This window comes from Dama dama, chromosome 5, assembly GCF_033118175.1.
Source record: "Dama dama isolate Ldn47 chromosome 5, ASM3311817v1, whole genome shotgun sequence".
Taxonomy (NCBI): Eukaryota; Metazoa; Chordata; class Mammalia; order Artiodactyla; family Cervidae; genus Dama; species Dama dama.
This window is the reverse complement of record NC_083685.1, coordinates 112,582,448-112,599,472: the sequence shown is the minus strand read 5'-3', so window position 1 is coordinate 112,599,472 and position 17,025 is coordinate 112,582,448. Positions and strand designations below refer to the sequence as shown.

Genomic DNA, 17,025 nt, shown 5'->3' with positions numbered 1-17,025 from the left:
AAAGATTTTGAAGCAGCATGATGCAATGAGGTAACATAACAGTATAAAGACTATAGGATTTGGATTTGGGCAACTTGAGATCAAATCCCAACTCTTCCAACATGTAAATGGGAACAAAATATTTAACCCTATCTGCAGTAAGTTTTCCTCAACTACAAAAAGGGGATAATATTGTCCTGCCTTACAAGTAGTGAGAATTAAGTTAGGAAGACACACACACAAAATGCTTCTCATGATGTTAGCATAAAAGCCTTCATACCAGTTAAGTTTTTGTGAGGATTATACTGGGGAGGGTGATCCAGAGCTATGCCACATGGCTATAGCACTTATCACCCACCCTAAATGAAGCTATGGTTTTTCCAGTAGTCACGTATGGATGTGAGTGGACCATAAAGAAAACTAAGCACTGAAGAATTGATGCTTTTGAACTGTGGTGCTGGAGAAGACTCTTGAAGAGTCCCTTGGACTGCAAGGAGATCAAGCCAGTCAATCCTAAAGAAAATCAGTCCTGAATATTCATTGGAAGGATTGATGCTGAAGCTCCAATACTTTGGCCACCTAATGCAAAAAACTGACTCCTTGGAAAAGACCCTGATGCTGGGAAAGATTGAAGGCAGGAGAAGGGGACGACAGAGGATGAGATGATTGGATGGCATCACTGACTTGATGGACATGAGTTTGAGCAAGCTCTGGGAGTTGGTGATGGACAGGGAGGCCTGGCGTGCTGCAGTCCGTGGGGTTACAAAGAGTCAGACACAAATGAGCGACTGAACTGACTCATCGACTGAAATGGTATCTAGCTGAGTGATTTTTAAATATGATTTTATTTTTTTTACTCTACTGAACTCCCTTTAATCCTTATATTTCAGTTCTGAATACATCATGGGCATTCAAGAAACACAAAGAAATTTTAGAGTCGGGCATATTGCTCTATTACTGGTCATTTGGGAATGCATGTTGGTTTTCATATCTTTTTTTTTTTCTGGCAAAGTGTTGAAAATGATATAAAGCATTATGCCAATACAGAGCCCTATTATTTTTATTATTTCATGAAATTCAGCAATCTATATGCACATGCCAGGGGCTAAGACTGTTTTTACAATCCAGAAACAGTCATAGATGCTATAACTGCCTGCTTTTTTTTTTTTTCATTTATTTTTATTAGTTGGAGGCTAATTACTTTACAATATTGTAGTGGGTTTTGTCATACATTGATAAATATGATTTTATTTAGTTTTGGTTGTGTTGCATCTTCCTTGCTGCATGGGTGTTTTCTCTGCTTGTGGAGTGCATTTCTCAGTGCGGTGGTTTCTGTTATTGCACAACATGGGCTCTAGAGCACACAGGCTTCAACAGCTGCAGTATGTAGGCTGAGTAGTTGCAGCTCCTGTGCTTCAGAGCACAGCCTCATAGTTGTGTGCATAGGCCTAGCTACTCTGAGTATGTGATGTCTTCCCAGATAGGGACCGAACCTGTGTCTCCTGCGTTGGCAGGTGGATTGTTTACCACTGAGCCACCAGAGAAGCCCCAGACAAATGAATTTAGAAGTGCCAAATGTGGGACTTCCTGGTGGTCCAGTGAATACTCTGAGCTCCCAATGCAGAGGACCTGGGTTCAATCCCAGGAACTATATCCCACAAGCTCTAAGACCCGGCAAAGCCAAAAAAAAAACCAAAAAGTGCCAAGTCCAAAAGTGGTATGTGTCATGAGATTTGCTGTGGGGACAGGACTGCAGGCCTGGACAGAATGAGATGAAAATGCCAAGGGCACTTTTTTGTGAACTTTTCAAGGGGCGGAAGGCAGAGAAGAGGCGGAAAGGCCAGGAGCCAGGCATTACTCAAGGCAATACTGATCTGGATCAGATGGGCTGACAGCGCTCAGACAGACTTATAAACCAAAGCCAATGGTCTCGAAGGTCTTTGCAGAGAAGCTACACAAAATACTATGATTTTATTAGCAATCACAGGTATCATTTTCCACAATATTTTACACTTATCCTGTTTCACAAGAAGGAAGACTCATTCTAATGAATTGCTAAGAATATATCTTAAATAATATTTTATCCCCCAAAATTAAGTTAAAATGCACTACATAACAGTGCAGACACAAAGTGCAACTGGCAATTTAATACATGAAATGACGCTGAACCAGTAGTGTTGGGGAACCCATTTGGCTTTCCAGAAGGTGACACACTTTGCTCATCTTTGGTCAGTCCCAGAGCAGTATGCAAGCTGAATAGCAGATGTGAACTAAAAAGGCTAAAACAGACCAAATATGACCAATCTAGAGTCAGTTTTACAAGGAAATGCTCAGCCCCTTCTCTATCACCAATGATCAGCCACAGTTCCTATCCCTGCTGTAGTACTGATCATGAGGTCAGACCTCCTCCACCAAGCAGCCTCCAGGACTCATGGAGCACAACCACCTTGAACACATTTCCTTCGTGGGAGCTGGCAGGTGCACAGAGAAAAGGTTACTTGCCAGGGGATATGGTACCAGATGGTTGCTGTCCTTGGAAACCAGTTCTGAAACTAAAAGACCATTGCCTGGGCCGTGTCTACCTCGTCAGGGACAGAATTCAGTTCTCACCTCCGTGTGAAAAAGGGCTCATATTAGAATCAACTGTGGGGAATTGCCTCGCAGTCCAGTGGTTAAGATGTGGCCCTTTCACCACTATAGGCCTGGATTCAATCCCTGGTCAGGGAACTAATATCTCACAAGCTTTGTGGCACCACCAAAAAAAAAAAAAAAAAACCCCAAAAAACAGCAACAAAAAAAACCAGTTGTGGTTAATGCCCTTAGAAATACTGTTCTCAGATACTTCTACTCCCGTTTTAGAGGAAGCTATGGAAAAGAAATGGCCTCCCCTGACCCTGGGCTCAGGAAGACAGAGGCATTGGTATTCACAAAAAGAATTTAAATTCTGACCCAGGACTCTCACAAACCTGCTTCAAGTGAAGGAAGATGACTCCCAACTTGACTGACAGGAGCCTCAAGTTAAATCTCTCCCAAGACCAACAACTCACTCACTACCGTGAAAAGAATGCTTACAGCAACCTGGATTTTCTAAAAATCAGGTGTGGCATGATGAAGGTGTACCCATGACTGACTTCTTTTCCACAGGCTCAAGTATATGTGCTCATGTGTACACACACATCAGGGCTGAACCTTTTAACAAGAGGGTCTCCAGCATATCTTTCTGAGATGCTAATTTGATGGGGAAAACAGACTTTGTATTATCTGGCTGGTGAAAATGTCTTTAGCCTCTCCTAATTCCTGCTTTTACCCCAGAAGACTGTCCATCCATCCCCACTGAGCAAGGTGCTGGCCTGGGGCCAGGGCACTCTCTCAAAAGGCGTCTTTGATGTTCTTGAGCTGGCGCACAGCTAGGTCTACAGGGAGGCTGAACTTGAGGCTGCTGAGGCGGCTGAGCAGGTTGAGGGCGCTCTCAAAGCCTGTGTGCGCCATGTAGCTCCAGGGCTGGTAGTGGGGCTCGATGAGCGACCCCGACTTGCAGATGAGGTTCATCCAGGACACGAGACGCTGCTCATTCAGCGCCATGCACACCAAGGCCTTCAGCTCCGAGTCTGCGCTGCGCTTGAAAGGGTCGTGCTCCGTCAGCACCATGTGGATGGCTGTCAGCAGGCTCTGCTTGGGCGTCACCACCGTGCCTCCTGTGACGGGCAAGGCGAAAGACTGCGAGAGCTTTCGGGCCGGGGATTCCACGTACGCGCGGCCGTTCTTGGCGTGGTAGTACTTTACAAAGAGCTCCCAGGGGTGCATGGCCTCGGGGGCCGAGGAGAAGGCGGGCAGAAGACAGGCGATGGGGGCCATGACGAGGCTCATCCCTGGCGAGGGGGCGTACAGTCCGTGGGCCAGCAGGTCCCTCACAGCCGCTGTCAGCTCCTTCCGCACAGCCACCGTCAGCTCATCCTTGCCTCCCAGGGAGAGGTCCTGGAGGCTGGTGGAGCCGGTGACGTGCCCGTGCGCCTGGTGTCTCAGGGCGAGCAGCTTCACCCGGTCTACTGAGGCCTCCAGCCTCTTCAGCAAGGGAGAGTAGTCCCTGTCGGCCTGGCCCCTCGGCCACAGGGGCTGCGGGATCTGGCCCGTGGCACACCCGAACTGGCTGACGGCAAAGATCTGCAGCACTGCCAGTGCTCGGCGCATCAGGTGCAGCCCTGTCTCTCGAACTCTCTTCACATCTTCTGCCTTCGCTGCGTAGGAAACACAGTAACTCATCAGTGAGAGGCTGTAGTGGTCAGAGGTGCCGCCTACAGCTTAGAAGCCGAGATTCAGGCTGGCTTCTGACCTACAGTACGGGTCCTGCATGAAGCCAAGAGCCACTCAGGATGATACCGGACTTACCTATTTTGGTTAATAACAACTATTTTGAGATATAACTCACATAACATTCAACTGACCCATTAAAAGTGTATGATTCAGTTTTTTTTTTTTAATATTCTGAGTTGTGCAACCATCCTCTCCCGAAGAAACCATGTAGCATTGGCATTTTCCATTCCCCATTTCTCCCTAATCCCCAGGCCTAGGCAACTGCTAGTCCACTTTCTGTCTCTCTATATTTGTGCATTCTGGAAGCTGTACTTACTTTTGCTGTTTCCTGGAGGCAGTCTGCTGCTGCCAGCTCTGCTGGAGTCACTTCCTGTCTTCCCGCTGGCCTTGCACTCACAGTGTCCACTCCCTGTCTGTAATGGGCTTCCTACTTCATCTGCAATCAGAGGTTATGAAGAGAAGACCCTTGTTTAGCCTCATTTTGGCAGGAGAAATACTCATTTCTAAATGAGGAGAAAGCCTCATTTTAAAGGAGAAATACTATTTACTAGTGCCTACCATGTGACAAGACTTTTACAAATAGTATTTCATTGTGTGGAACAGTGACTAGCAATATACTAGCTGGCTCAATAACTATTTGCTGAGTGCAGGAAGCATGAATCATCATTTGATGGAGGAGGAGAGCCAGACTAAACAGGTTAGAAAACTGCCTACCCTCTTTAGTCCATGCAGGACACGAAGCTGGTGAACAACAGGGCTCAGATTTTAACTCTATGGTTCTAAAATCCATGTCCTTTCCACACCATTGTGTTGGCTCCCTTACCAAGTGATCAAATCTCTTTAACAGTTCATCAAGGACCGACACTATAAGCTGTTAGTACTCAAAAATACATATAATTATGATGACGTCCAGCCATCTGCTCTGACCTTGGATGAAGCTGATGAACATCTCGAGGTCTCGGATCTGAGTTTTCAGCTGCTCAACCAGCTGTTCTTTCACTCGGGCCGGGTTGACAATTTGAGCCACAGCGGCATCCACACGCTGCCGAAGCTCCTCAGTGGACAGTGAGCTGAGGTCCTCATTCAGATTCATGTCCAGTTTCTTTATTAACTCATCAATGATCACCTGCCAAGACCAAAGCCATGAGCACACCCTTTGGAATTTTTAGGGAGAGGGTTAGGGAGAAGGAGAATCTTGACTAGTTGCCTCCCTCCTATCCTTAAATGGAAATCAAATTTGTGAAAAAAAATGGTGCAACTGCTGATCAAGGTGAGGGCACAGGCCCTTTACTTCTCTTATAGAGATAAGGACACTTGGTTCCAACAGAATAGCTCTTCTCGCTGCAAATTTTCTACCTGGCCAGGTAACTTTCCCTCAGGAGAACAACAGTGTGAATGATCCAAAGTGGCTGATGATCCCAAAAGCCCCATAAGTAGATTCCCTCGTGGCCTCCAAGAGAATAAATACTGATTTATCCTAGTCTCTAGTCCTTCTCATCCCCCTTTGCCCTATTCTAGGCAACTAAAGGAAAAGCTCTGCAAAACACCCAGGCACGTTGCAGCCAAAATACCCCAGTGAAAATATGAGGAACAATGTGAAAACCATATAATGTGTAACTCCAGCTCTGCCGGAAAAAAAGCCACATCACAGCTCCAGGAAGACAAACACATAGGGGAGGCTGTATTCTGACCAGCAGATTTACCTGTCTGCCCAGGTGTTGCTTTAATATATACAGCATTAAAGTCAGGAGTCCTGGAATATTTCTCAACGGGTGCTGAGGGAAAAAACTAGTTTATAAAACTACTATGAAGTGCCCAAGTAGAATGGTTTTAATGTCAAATGAAAGAAATTATTGTTTTTATTACTGTCACGCGAGTGTATGTTCCTCGGTTCTTTGTCTCATCACAACAAAAATTTGGAGTGACGGACATTAAAGCCCCTTGGCGGGTCACAGCTCTCGGAGGACAGACCGTGTTATAGCTCTCAGGTCTCAAACGGACTGTGTTATAGCTCTTAAATAAATCAGTGTTACAGCTCAGTGTTACAGCTCTATTTATTTAGATAATAGCAGGAAAATCCATCTTCGAGGTGTGAGGGCACATTGATCCAAAGATGCGAAGAGAAGATCGCCCCATTGCGCAGTAGAAAAGGGCTTTGGCTCCTCTTTTTATATGTTTCTCTGTCCCTGGGCCTGTCTTATGTAAATTGGGCTTAGGCAGGAGCGTTGTTTGTTTTACCTGAGGTTCTCACTCCTGTCCTCAGACCTTCCTTTGTTCTATTTTCCCGGGCTTTCCCTTCCAGGTCTTTTAGCCACCGCCATTTTGGACTCTTTTTCCCTATTCTAACTACCTAACATTATTATATGACTATTAATAATAACCACCACCACTTAAAAAAAAAAAGGCTCCATCATCATATTAGAAAGCTTTGGCACTTCTGTTTCCACGTGTGAATAAAGACTGGTCCCAGGTAGTAGCAACATTTCCCTTTGATTTGGGCCAGTGGTGAGGCCGAGGGTGAGCAAGCTGGGAAGGGACAAAGGAACCAGAGGCAGTAAAGGAGGAGCCTCAAGGTCTGCTCACCCGCTGTCTTTCCAAGACCACAGACTGTGGAAGGGAGTCATAACTGCCCTCTTGATAGGCAAATGTTTCCAGGTCATCGAGCTGGGTTTTGAGCTGCAGGATCAGTTCCTTTTGCTTCTCTCTTTGGGTTTCCAGACGTTCCCGTTTCTCCTGCTCACTCTAAGAAAGAAAAAGATTTAGGTCGGTTTCACAGGAAAAGAAAAAGTCAGGACATATTAAGAATCCTCTTAAGCCAATGATGACTAGAAAAATGTAAAATGCTCCCAAGGAACCCAAATGAAATACAGAATTCATGAGACAGACTCAAAAAGAATTATTTCATCTGGGAGAATATATTAAATGTGTGTTTTCTTTAGGAATTTCTCCTTCACTGGAAATAGGATATGAATACAATGGGGCCTTTTGTTAACACTGCTTCCCCCTCCCACACCACAAAGTTCTAGTTAAGACTGACACAATTTATTTCATCCAGGAAGCCTTCCAGGAATTAAACATGCCATCCTCCATAGCCAATTCTCCTGAAGAGTTTCAGCAGTCAAATTGTGCAAGAGAATCTAGAGGTAAGGGTGTAGAGAAAGGCTTGGTAACTCATAACTAGTTTTTTAAGGTCAAACCTCCTCCAATATATTGCAAAATCAAATGAATAAATGCTAGTGCCTAAGGCAGTGAAAAAAAAAAAAAATCTAAAGCCAAGTAATAGGGATGGGAAGGTAATAAGTTTTCTTAAAAAGAAAAAAAAAAGTCCGGTAAGGTTCCCTAAACAGTGACTCCTTTTCTCACTGTCACCAGGTCGTTTCTGCATTTAAATGCTTAAAAATCCTTTGGAGAGGTTCTTCCCTGGTGGTCCAGTGGTTAGGAATCTGTGCTTCCACTGCAGAGGGCGTGGGTTCAATCTCTGGTGGGGGAACTATGATCCCAGATGCAGTACTGTATGGCAAGAAAACAAAACAAAAACTCTTTGGAGAGGTAAAGTCTTGCCAATATGTTCTCAAAAACGGGTTCTTCCTTGCCTTACTTTTTTTTTTTTTGGCTGCCCTGTGCAGCGTGAGGGATCCCTAGTTCCTGGACCAGGAGTTGAACCTACACGCCCTGTAATGGAATTACAGTGTCCCAGTCACTGGACTGCCCAGGAAGCCCCTCCCTTGTCTTTCTTGAGTATAAAAAGCAAAAGCAGCAAATTATTTGCAGGTGTAACCCTGCATTTTAAACTAGATATCTATAGGATATTAAATTTAATCTTAAAATGGTACTTACCAAGGCCTCCAGAAGTAGGTATGAGAGAGAACAAATGAAAAATAACAAATTAACTTTTGTTTGGCTACTTAAAAAAGCAAGCCTCTTGCTTTAGTTTTGTCCAATAGAAAAGCAAGCCTTTTCTTGGGGGATATTGCTCTCCAATCCTTTCCCAAAGTCGTAGTTTTTTTTTCTTAGAATCCTGTTCTCCCCCACTGAGTGAAGGCCTAGATATCCTTTAAGAGGTTTCCTCGATTTCCCCAGGCAGAACCAACCACATCCTCTGTATTTTATATACACTTTTACGCTAGCTCATGTTACATTATAAAGATCCGTGTATGAGTCTGTCTCCTCAGTTCTATGAACTCCTTAAGGGCAAAGGCCTTGATTGTACCCCCAGGGTCAAGCTCAGTGCAGGCTCTCAGTATACATTTGCTGTATGTTACTGAACTCAATCATGTTCAGAAGGACACATAACTAAATACTGAACTCTTATGGTGAAAGTTGTTTGACTGGCCCAAATGGAAAGAAGTAGCGAAATTTTGTTTTCATTGTATCCTTTCCCAAGCTATGAAATCCAGGAAGAAAGAAACCAGTCAGATCATGATTCCATTTTCATGAGTGTACCAGCTGAATGCTTCACCTGCGATGGTAATTATTGAGTACGCTATCTACGGGAGTGTGGGCAAACAAGTTTACTAGGTGAGAACAATGAGCTTTGGTGCAAGACAGGAAATAACAAATAATTTCCAGTATGAGGTGAGATAAAATACTGGTTAAAAAACCTGAAAAACTGAAACCGATACATACTAAATCATTTAGTTCAAACACATCCTCACTTTGGTGCTACTTGTTCATGTGTCAATATACGCACGTAAGACTGCAGCTGCACATCAGGTGTTTTGATCTCTCAGGTGTTTTTCAGTTGTACTGTGTGTCCAAAAGTAAAAGTGAACAGCCAAACATCCACACTGAACCTTAGGTGCTCCTCACTCCTGAACAGAGTCCAACCACAGTAGTTCTATCCTATTTGTTCCTTAAAAGCCTGGCAATTTGGGGACTTGTGCAAAGAGCTGTGGGTATGTGGAGAGAAGGGTGGTACAGTAAACACAGGATTGTACTGGAAACATTTAGATTAAAATAAGCAAGTCAATATCTGCTACTGATAAGTCGTCTTGGCTAAAACCAATTTTAGTGGGAAGAAAGCCACATGTGGATTGTAACCTAAACAACAAAAAGGTGGGAAAAGAAAGCCCAACAAGCTACAAGCTATCTACAATTCTGCACTTACAGCGGTTCAAAAACTGAAGGGAAATGTTGCCTGTGGATGTCATACAAATTTTCAGTACTTAGTGTCGGCTAACTGAATCAATCTTGTCATAGCTGCCAAAGGTGCTTCCTTTAGAATATCTAGTTATTAAGTAGGGTGGGAAGAAGTTTTTAAAATACCAGCATCAGTAAATTTATATAATAAGGAGTTGTGTTTCTTTCAATTACTGAGACCTTACTGTTTACCAAAGCTCTCACACAGACAGGAGAATCTGAAGATAAAAGACATTCTCTAGATTCTGGGAAAGCACAGATAAGGAGTATATGTAAATTTCCATGGATTTCAATTCGCTTGCTCTTCGCTAAACAATTTTCTCAATCCCCAGGGTCGGGGTACTCTATCAGCAAACATGCTCAAGACAGGTACTGGAAGCGATAACAAGGTGATTGGGAGCAGTATTGTTTCAGCTGGTTGCTCTACTGTCTGAATACTCTCCTCGCTCATCTCTCTTTTGCCTTTTATGTCATCACACCTGCATGTCTTTCCACACCTTTGGTGGACACCTCTCATCACCAGCTTCCCAGGCCTCTCTGTGTGGTCTCTGTCGGGTCTCTTCTGGGACACGCATACCCACCTGTAGACGAGCCGGCTCCTCACCAAAGCTACCTGCGTTCGAGTTAACATCGCCACCCACCCAGCCTTCTATTCCCATATCCCTCGGGGCCTGGCCCCAGCTGTTCACCTGGTCCTCGCCCCGTAACCGTGGCCGGTCCCCCGGCAGCCCGTCGCCATCATCGCTGGCGGGGTCCTCCGAGCCCCCGTAACCCAGGACGTGAGGGCAGCCACGGAAGGCGAAGTCCTCGAGCTCGCGCAGGAGGCGCTGCTGCTCCGCCGGCGCCCCGCGTACCACCTGCCGCAAGCGGAACTGCACCTGCGCGAAATGCGAGGACAGCGCGAGCAGCGCCGAGTCCAGCCGCCGCCTCTCGGCCCGCAGCCGCCGTAGCGTCCGGCCGGGGGAGTCCGGCGGGGAGCCGGGGACCACTCCGGGCTCCTCGGCTGCCGCCTCTTCGGAGAACGCCGCCGCTCCGGGCCCGGCCTCCGCCACCGCCCCCACCGGCGCCCACCGCACTGCCTCGCACGGCGGCAGCGACTCCTCTTCCTCCTCCTCTTCGTCCTTCGCCTTTGGTCCCGCGCCCGCCAGCCCAGTTACCGGCTCCGCAGCCGCTTCGACAGCCGCCATGTTTCAGGAAACGCCGCCGCACGTCAGCCGCGCCCCCCTGCTGCCATGGCAACGGCGCGCCAGCTGGGAAACCCGGGGAGCGTGTGGGCGGGGCTCAGACGTCACCAAGTTGAGACGTCATTCGGTGCCTGACTTCCCTCGGTGTATAATTCTGGTCAATGGTTATTTTAAATTGAGTGCCTGGTTTGTGTCGGGCACTGAGTATACTGAGCATTGGAGAAACAGGTGAATGAAGCCAGGACAAGTCCTTCCGTGTGTATCGACCTCTAGCCCTTCCTCTGGTTCCGGCTGGCGGGTCGTCTGTTCCTAAAGTGTATATTTCTGGAGACCCCGAGATGTGAAGGGCTGCAGGGACTATGCTCTCCCAAAGACCCTTTAGAATGCGAATCCCTTGGCTTAGGCCACGTTTCCCATTCCTCTAAACCCTTTCCCCGACCATATAAGGAGAGGCAGCTGCTGGGGGCGTCCCCAGGATCTAAAGATAGCAGCCCCTGCCTCGGCCTCCAAACGCCACGGGGCAGCGGGAGCAGCCATGGCACGGTAAGTGCTTCTGGCCGCCTCTTTCACTAGAGAGTCGCTTCTCTATGTTTTCTGGGCCCTCCAGGTTCTGTGAGGTGCCAAGGGAACCCTGGACTCCGGGTCTGTACCCTTGGGGTGGTGAAGAGAAATGTGACCTGAATATTCTCCATGTCTCCCTTACCTCTCTACTCTCTCACTTTTCCGGTTCTTCTCAGGTTCCCCCTCACCGCATACCCCAGTCCTGTCAGCCCCTCTTCCACTCCCTTCAGTCTTATTTGGCCCCGCTTTGGCCGTGCTGTAGCATAAAACGTCACTGTATTTTCCCTCCACCTTTCCCAAATTCCCTCAGTCTTCCCTCTCACACGGCTATGAAGCCCCACTTCAACTCCTCTTCAGGCAGCATGCCCGGACCCTGTGGTACGACAGGCCCAAGTATGTGTTCATGGAGTTTTGTGTTGAGGACAGCACGGATGTCCACGTGCTCATCGAAGACCACCGCATTGTGTTCAGGTAACCCCCGCCACCCTCCCACCTCCCACTTCCTGGGAATCTTTGCTTTCTCTGCTGCCCCCTCTCTCAGCCTTCCTCATCTCTTTAGCTGTATTGTCTCCTCAGCTGCAAGAATCCTGATGGAGTGGAGTTTTACAATGAGATTGAGTTCTATGCCAAGGTGAACTGCAAGGTAAGGGTGGGGTGGAACAGTAAGGACTGGATGGGAAAGCTGTTTGGGAAATTGGAGATTCATTCTAAACCTCAGACCCTAAAAGTGAGGTTCTTTATCTGGCAGGACTCCCAGGATAAGCGCTCTGGCCGCTCTATTACTTGCTTTGTGAGGAAATGGAAGGAGAAGGTGGCCTGGCCCAGGCTCACCAAGGAGGATATCAAGGTGCGTGTGTGGGAAGTGGCTGTTTTTTCTCCTATGTGCTCTGTCTGTGTACCCAGGTACCCAAGTTAGGTCTGGGAATCAGCCTTGGCTCCTTTCCCACAAACATTGTTACTCACCAGGTCCTGCCTATTTGACCTCCTAAATAATACATTTAAAAAAATTATTTGTCTGCATCAGGTCTTACTTGCTGCAGGCAGGATCTTTCATTGGGGTGCATGAACTCGAGTTGTGCAAGGGCTTAGTTGCTCTGCAGCATGTGCAATCTTAGTTCCACAACCAAGGATGGAACCCAGGTCCCCTGCATTGCACATCAGATTCTTAACCACTAGATCCCCAGGGAAGTCCTCTCCTAAATAGTCTTGAATCCATGATTTCACATCTTCCTAATTCAGGCCCTATCCATTACTGGGTGAGGTTTGTTGCATATTTTCAGCCCCTCTGCATTACTCCCAACATGGTCTGTCCAAAATACACATTTGACCCTGTCACTCTTCCTCTTAAAATCCTCCAGTGGCTTCTTTTCCCCTAAAAGTTGAAAATTGGCTCCCTGCTGGCTGGATCTGGCTCTCAGATTTGTTTTAGCAGTCTTCTCAGTGTTGAAAATTATTTTGAAGGGTTACTTACATTTAAAAATGTGAGGATTTCACCTCTTGGCCAGAACCACCATCTTCCAGTAATTCACCTAAAAGACCAATGGGGAAAGAGGAGGGGCACCCACTATATGTTCTCTAGGCCTTTTAGAAAACATGGAGTTGTTCCTTTGGCCACATACATGTGAATCTACAAGAAAGGTGATGTAGATCTCAAGGGAAGGGGCATTGTTCAAAAATGAATGCCCCACAAATGTTATAATTGTAACATAGCAACCCTGGAAGAGTACAGTGTTACCCAGCATGCTGTTGGCATCTTTGTAAACAAACAAGTTAAGGGCAGGATTCTTGCCAAAAGCATAGTAAGCATTCTAAGAGCTGAGGTAGCTTCCTGAAATGTGTGAAGAAATATGGAAGGAAGCCAGAAAAAGAAAGGAAGCCAAAGAGAAATGTCCTTGAGTTCAGCTGAAGCACCCACCTGCCCTGCTTAGAGAAGGACATTTCATGAGAACCAATGGAAGCGAGCCTGAACTGTTGCAACACATCATGGCAAGATAGGTGTAAAGAAAATGAAAGACCTGGATTTTTGTTTTTTAAGTAGAGATTAAAAAAAAAAATTTCACCTAAAAATCCAGATTCTCAACTTCTCTTGGAAACTAAAGACTCTGACCACATTGATCTAAATTCTCAAATGCCTAGAGTTTGAGCTTTAAATGGGGCATGTGCTCCACTTCACTTCACTCCTTTTCATTGTCTCTCTGACACGCTTAGGCATTTGAATGTGTAGCTTCTGCTGTTTGGGTTGAAGTCTCAGCATCACAGTGCAGTGTGGTATATAAGCTCGTGATTTGGCTATTTCTGCCTTCTTGCAGCCTCACACCACTTTACTCTCTGCCTTGGACTTCACATTTCAGCCAAAGCAAACTGCTTGAAGCTCTTTTTCATGCACCAGGCTATTGTTTACCTCCATACCTTTGCTCTTACTGTGCCTTCTTCCTGGAAACTCTCCATCATCACTACCTTTGCCCACCTAACCCCTGCTTATCCTTCAAGGCAAGGCCTTGAAACCGCAAGAAGCCTGGTTTCCCATACTACCCCCTACCTAAGCCACTGTCACACTTTCCACGCTGTGTTATAATTTATTTACATTTCTCTTCCCTACTTCTCTTTTTAAATTTATTTTTATTATTTATTTGGCTGTGTTGGATCTAGTGGCATGTGGGATCTTCATTGTTGCATCATGCAGGATCTTTCACTGTGGTGTGTGGACTCTAGTTGAGGCACGTGGGCTCCAGAGCATGTGGGCTCCAGAGCACGCAGGCTTCAGTAGTTCAGCTGATGGGCTCAGTTGCTCCGTGGCATGTGGGATCTCAGTTCCTCATTCAGAGGTCAAATCTGCGTCCCTTGCATTGCACGGTGGATTCTTAACCACTGGACCACCAGGGAAGTCCCCCTACTTGCTTCTTGATGGCTGGGACTCAGTATTAAATGTTTTAATAATCCTAGTGCCAACCTTGGAATCACATAGTATGTATAAACACCTGTTCAATGAATGAGTGACCAGCTTCTTTCCCTGTCTAAGCATGGGAACTTCGAATATCAGTCTCCAAGAGTTGTCTCTGATTCCAGGGAATGCAGCTTTGTTGACTCCTAGGATGCCTTATGATACAGTTATCTTCCTAGATGTGTTATTTGTCTACTCAGTCTGCTCCTGGAGAGCAGAGTTTATGCTTTTCCATTCCCTACAATGCCTGGCATTGTGCTTGGCACTTAATAAGTCCTTGGTCAATCTTTGCTGCTGCTGCTGCTGACATGGCAGCCCAGAGGGGGGTTAGTCAAAGGGGAAAGATGATACCCGCAATGACTCTCTTTCCCCCACATACGCTCCCACACACATGTCCACACACATCTATGCACCTCGGCTGCTGCCTTCCTGACCTGGGACTCTGTGTGCTTTTCTCCTACAGCCAGTGTGGCTGTCTGTGGACTTTGATAACTGGAGAGACTGGGAAGGGGATGAAGAAGTGGAGCTGGCTCAGGTGGAGCATTATGCAGAGGTAATTCCATTTTCTGCCCATCTCAGTCATTTTTGGTGGCCCTCTGCACACACTCAAAGATTGTCATCAACTGCGCTGTGCTCTGCTTAGTCACTCAGTTGTGTCTGACTCTGCGGCCCCATAGACTGTAACCCACCAGGCTCCTCTCTCCATGGGGATTTTCCAAGAATACCAGAGTGGGTTGCCATGCCCTCCTCCAGGGTCATGAGGCTAGGCAGAAGTATGTGAGCTCCCCGGCAGGCTGCTCATTGGTGTGGTCGTCTTTATATATTTTGTGCATTGTTTAGTAGGGATGCAAGAAGTGAATATTCTGTTCATGAAACTATAAACAGATTCATTCACTGTTTAGAGTAGAGCCTGTATGCTGATGAAGTTTGGCAAAAACTTTTCCTGCTTTTCTGCAATTCTTGTTCTCTCTTCTGTTTTCTGTACGTATGTGTGTATGTGTTTTCATGACCCAGACAGCTTCAGGGGAAACTCAAACTATGCAGTCAAAAAATTCACATCATAAAATAAATCACTGTTTCCCAATAAATTGCACCTTGCATAAGATATTTGGTTTCAGAATTTCAGCTACTATTTATTCAAGTTGCAAAAACACTAATAGACACTAACCTAGATTTGTTAGGATTTGTGTGTGTGTGTGTGTTTAAATTTCCTTTTAAAAAGGGGATCAATATACTTTTCTCCTGTTATTCCAGTGTTATGTTAGGGGCTTTGAAACTGGGGCAAGTGTTTGCCTGGGACCATTTTCTGGTGGTTCATCAATATGCAGGTTGCTCTTCCCTCATTCCTCTTTATCTTTTGTGACTCCTCTTCTCTTCCCACCAGCTTTTGAAAAAGGTCAGCACCAAGGGACCACCCCCTGCAATGGATGATCTGGATGTAAGTAAAGCCTGTTCCTTAACCCTTCACTTTCCTTTCTGTCCTTAAAAATAAAGATTCTAGAAAGGTCCCAGTCTCTAGCATATCATGATTCTCAGTGCACGTTAGCCAAATCTGAATTTAACACAAGAGGTCAAATGTCCTTCTTTAATGCTTTAGAAAACCCCAGTAAGCCCTTCCTCCTTTCTATCTCTTCCCTTCTGCTTCTCCATTTTAGAGCAGGCCTGGCCCTGTTTATTATATACTGTGTATATATTATTATATACTGTGTATATATTATTATATACTGTAAGGACCAGTATAGCATTTGTTGCAATTCTCACATTAAATGATTCATGGCACAGTGCTGTTTATTGAGTACCAGTGGCTTATTTTATCATCCAAAATTTAAATCCTTTTGTGTTAGGCTCCCTAGAAGTTGTGTGATTTAGAAAATCACCAAAGAAAACTTTGGAGGAAGTTAGAGGGAGTGAGCAGCTTTTGTGAACACAAATGTCCACTGCAGACTCTACAGGTATTTCTGTCTTCTTTTTTCTCTAGGATGATTCTGACAGTGCTGATGCAACAAGTAATTAACTTTCTGTGACAGCAAAGCTGAAGAGGAAGCTGTGACTATCTTCTAGTCACTCTAACAAGCCAAGACTTGCATCTTTGTCAGCTCCTTGATGGTGCACCGGTGTCCTCTGAGATCTCTGAACTTTCCTAGAAGCTTTTTATTAAGGGTCTTCCTTCATTTTTTTTTCACTTTCTTCCATTGCTTTCGTTTTATTTATTATTATTATTTGCTGTGCTATGCAGCATGTAGGGACCTAGTTCCCTGACCAGAAATTGAACCTACACCCCCTGCATTGGAAGTGCAGAGTCTTAACCACTGGACTGCTAGGGATGTCCCTCCTTCATCTTTTATTTTTTTTCCTTAGGCACTTGATATGGCTGCTGTATCAGATGGCAGGATAGGAGAGGAGCAGACAGACGGGGCCTTTGATTTCCTACGGGTTGGCCGTAATCTTTGTATTTGTACTCATCAGGGCTTTCTTGAGTATTTGAGCCTGTGTGTGTGTATGCCTTAAAGCAAAACCCACAGAAGCAACATATAGATTATAATAAATCTCTAGAAACTGTCTCTTCCCTTCTGGTACTTCTTCCTCCTGGAGGCAAGCCTCTTTCCCCTCTATAGCTCCTTTAGTGGAGAGGTGGGTGTCAGATATCCTGGCCCTTACTGTCAAGATTGGAAGAAGAAAGATGTTGGAAGCAGACTTGTAACCAAGCTGAGGAACTTTTCCACGCTCATACCTATGCTCTGATCTTCAGAGCAGGATCCAGCCTTTCATTGTATGGCTAACACTGCCACCTCTAGCATCAGCCAGAAACCTACTTCAGCTTCCTGCATACTCCAGAAGTATCTTTATACTTTTAAAGCTAATTGTTACATTAGTTAATGCCTATGTCTCTTTACTTCTCCATTCATCAGC

The 17,025-nt window shown here is 45.7% G+C and overlaps 2 protein-coding genes across 3 annotated transcripts; one reads left to right on the top strand and one right to left on the bottom strand.

Moving 5' to 3' along the window:
* Nucleotides 1–1,918: 1,918 nt before the first annotated feature.
* RUNDC1 (RUN domain containing 1) lies at nucleotides 1,919–10,616 on the bottom strand. The gene is made up of 5 exons (XM_061144107.1): nucleotides 10,119–10,616; nucleotides 6,874–7,032; nucleotides 5,218–5,416; nucleotides 4,607–4,726; nucleotides 1,919–4,214 (listed from the first exon to the last, which is right to left on the bottom strand). The coding sequence occupies exons 1-5, from the start codon at nucleotides 10,614–10,616 to the stop codon at nucleotides 3,349–3,351; spliced, it is 1,842 nt and encodes a 613-aa protein (XP_061000090.1). The 3' UTR covers nucleotides 1,919–3,348.
* PTGES3L (prostaglandin E synthase 3 like) lies at nucleotides 10,615–16,676 on the top strand. Of its 2 annotated transcripts, none has more exons than XM_061144109.1 (7): nucleotides 10,615–10,841; nucleotides 11,532–11,645; nucleotides 11,751–11,817; nucleotides 11,923–12,021; nucleotides 14,579–14,668; nucleotides 15,500–15,553; nucleotides 16,094–16,676. In XM_061144109.1, the coding sequence occupies exons 1-7, from the start codon at nucleotides 10,615–10,617 to the stop codon at nucleotides 16,127–16,129; spliced, it is 687 nt and encodes a 228-aa protein (XP_061000092.1). In that variant the 3' UTR covers nucleotides 16,130–16,676. The 2 variants fall into 2 exon arrangements, with proteins under 2 accessions (XP_061000092.1, XP_061000093.1); XM_061144110.1 differs by lacking the exon at nucleotides 10,615–10,841 and adding an exon at nucleotides 10,900–11,156 and having other exon boundaries at nucleotides 11,485–11,645.
* The last annotated feature ends 349 nt before the right edge of the window (nucleotides 16,677–17,025 follow it).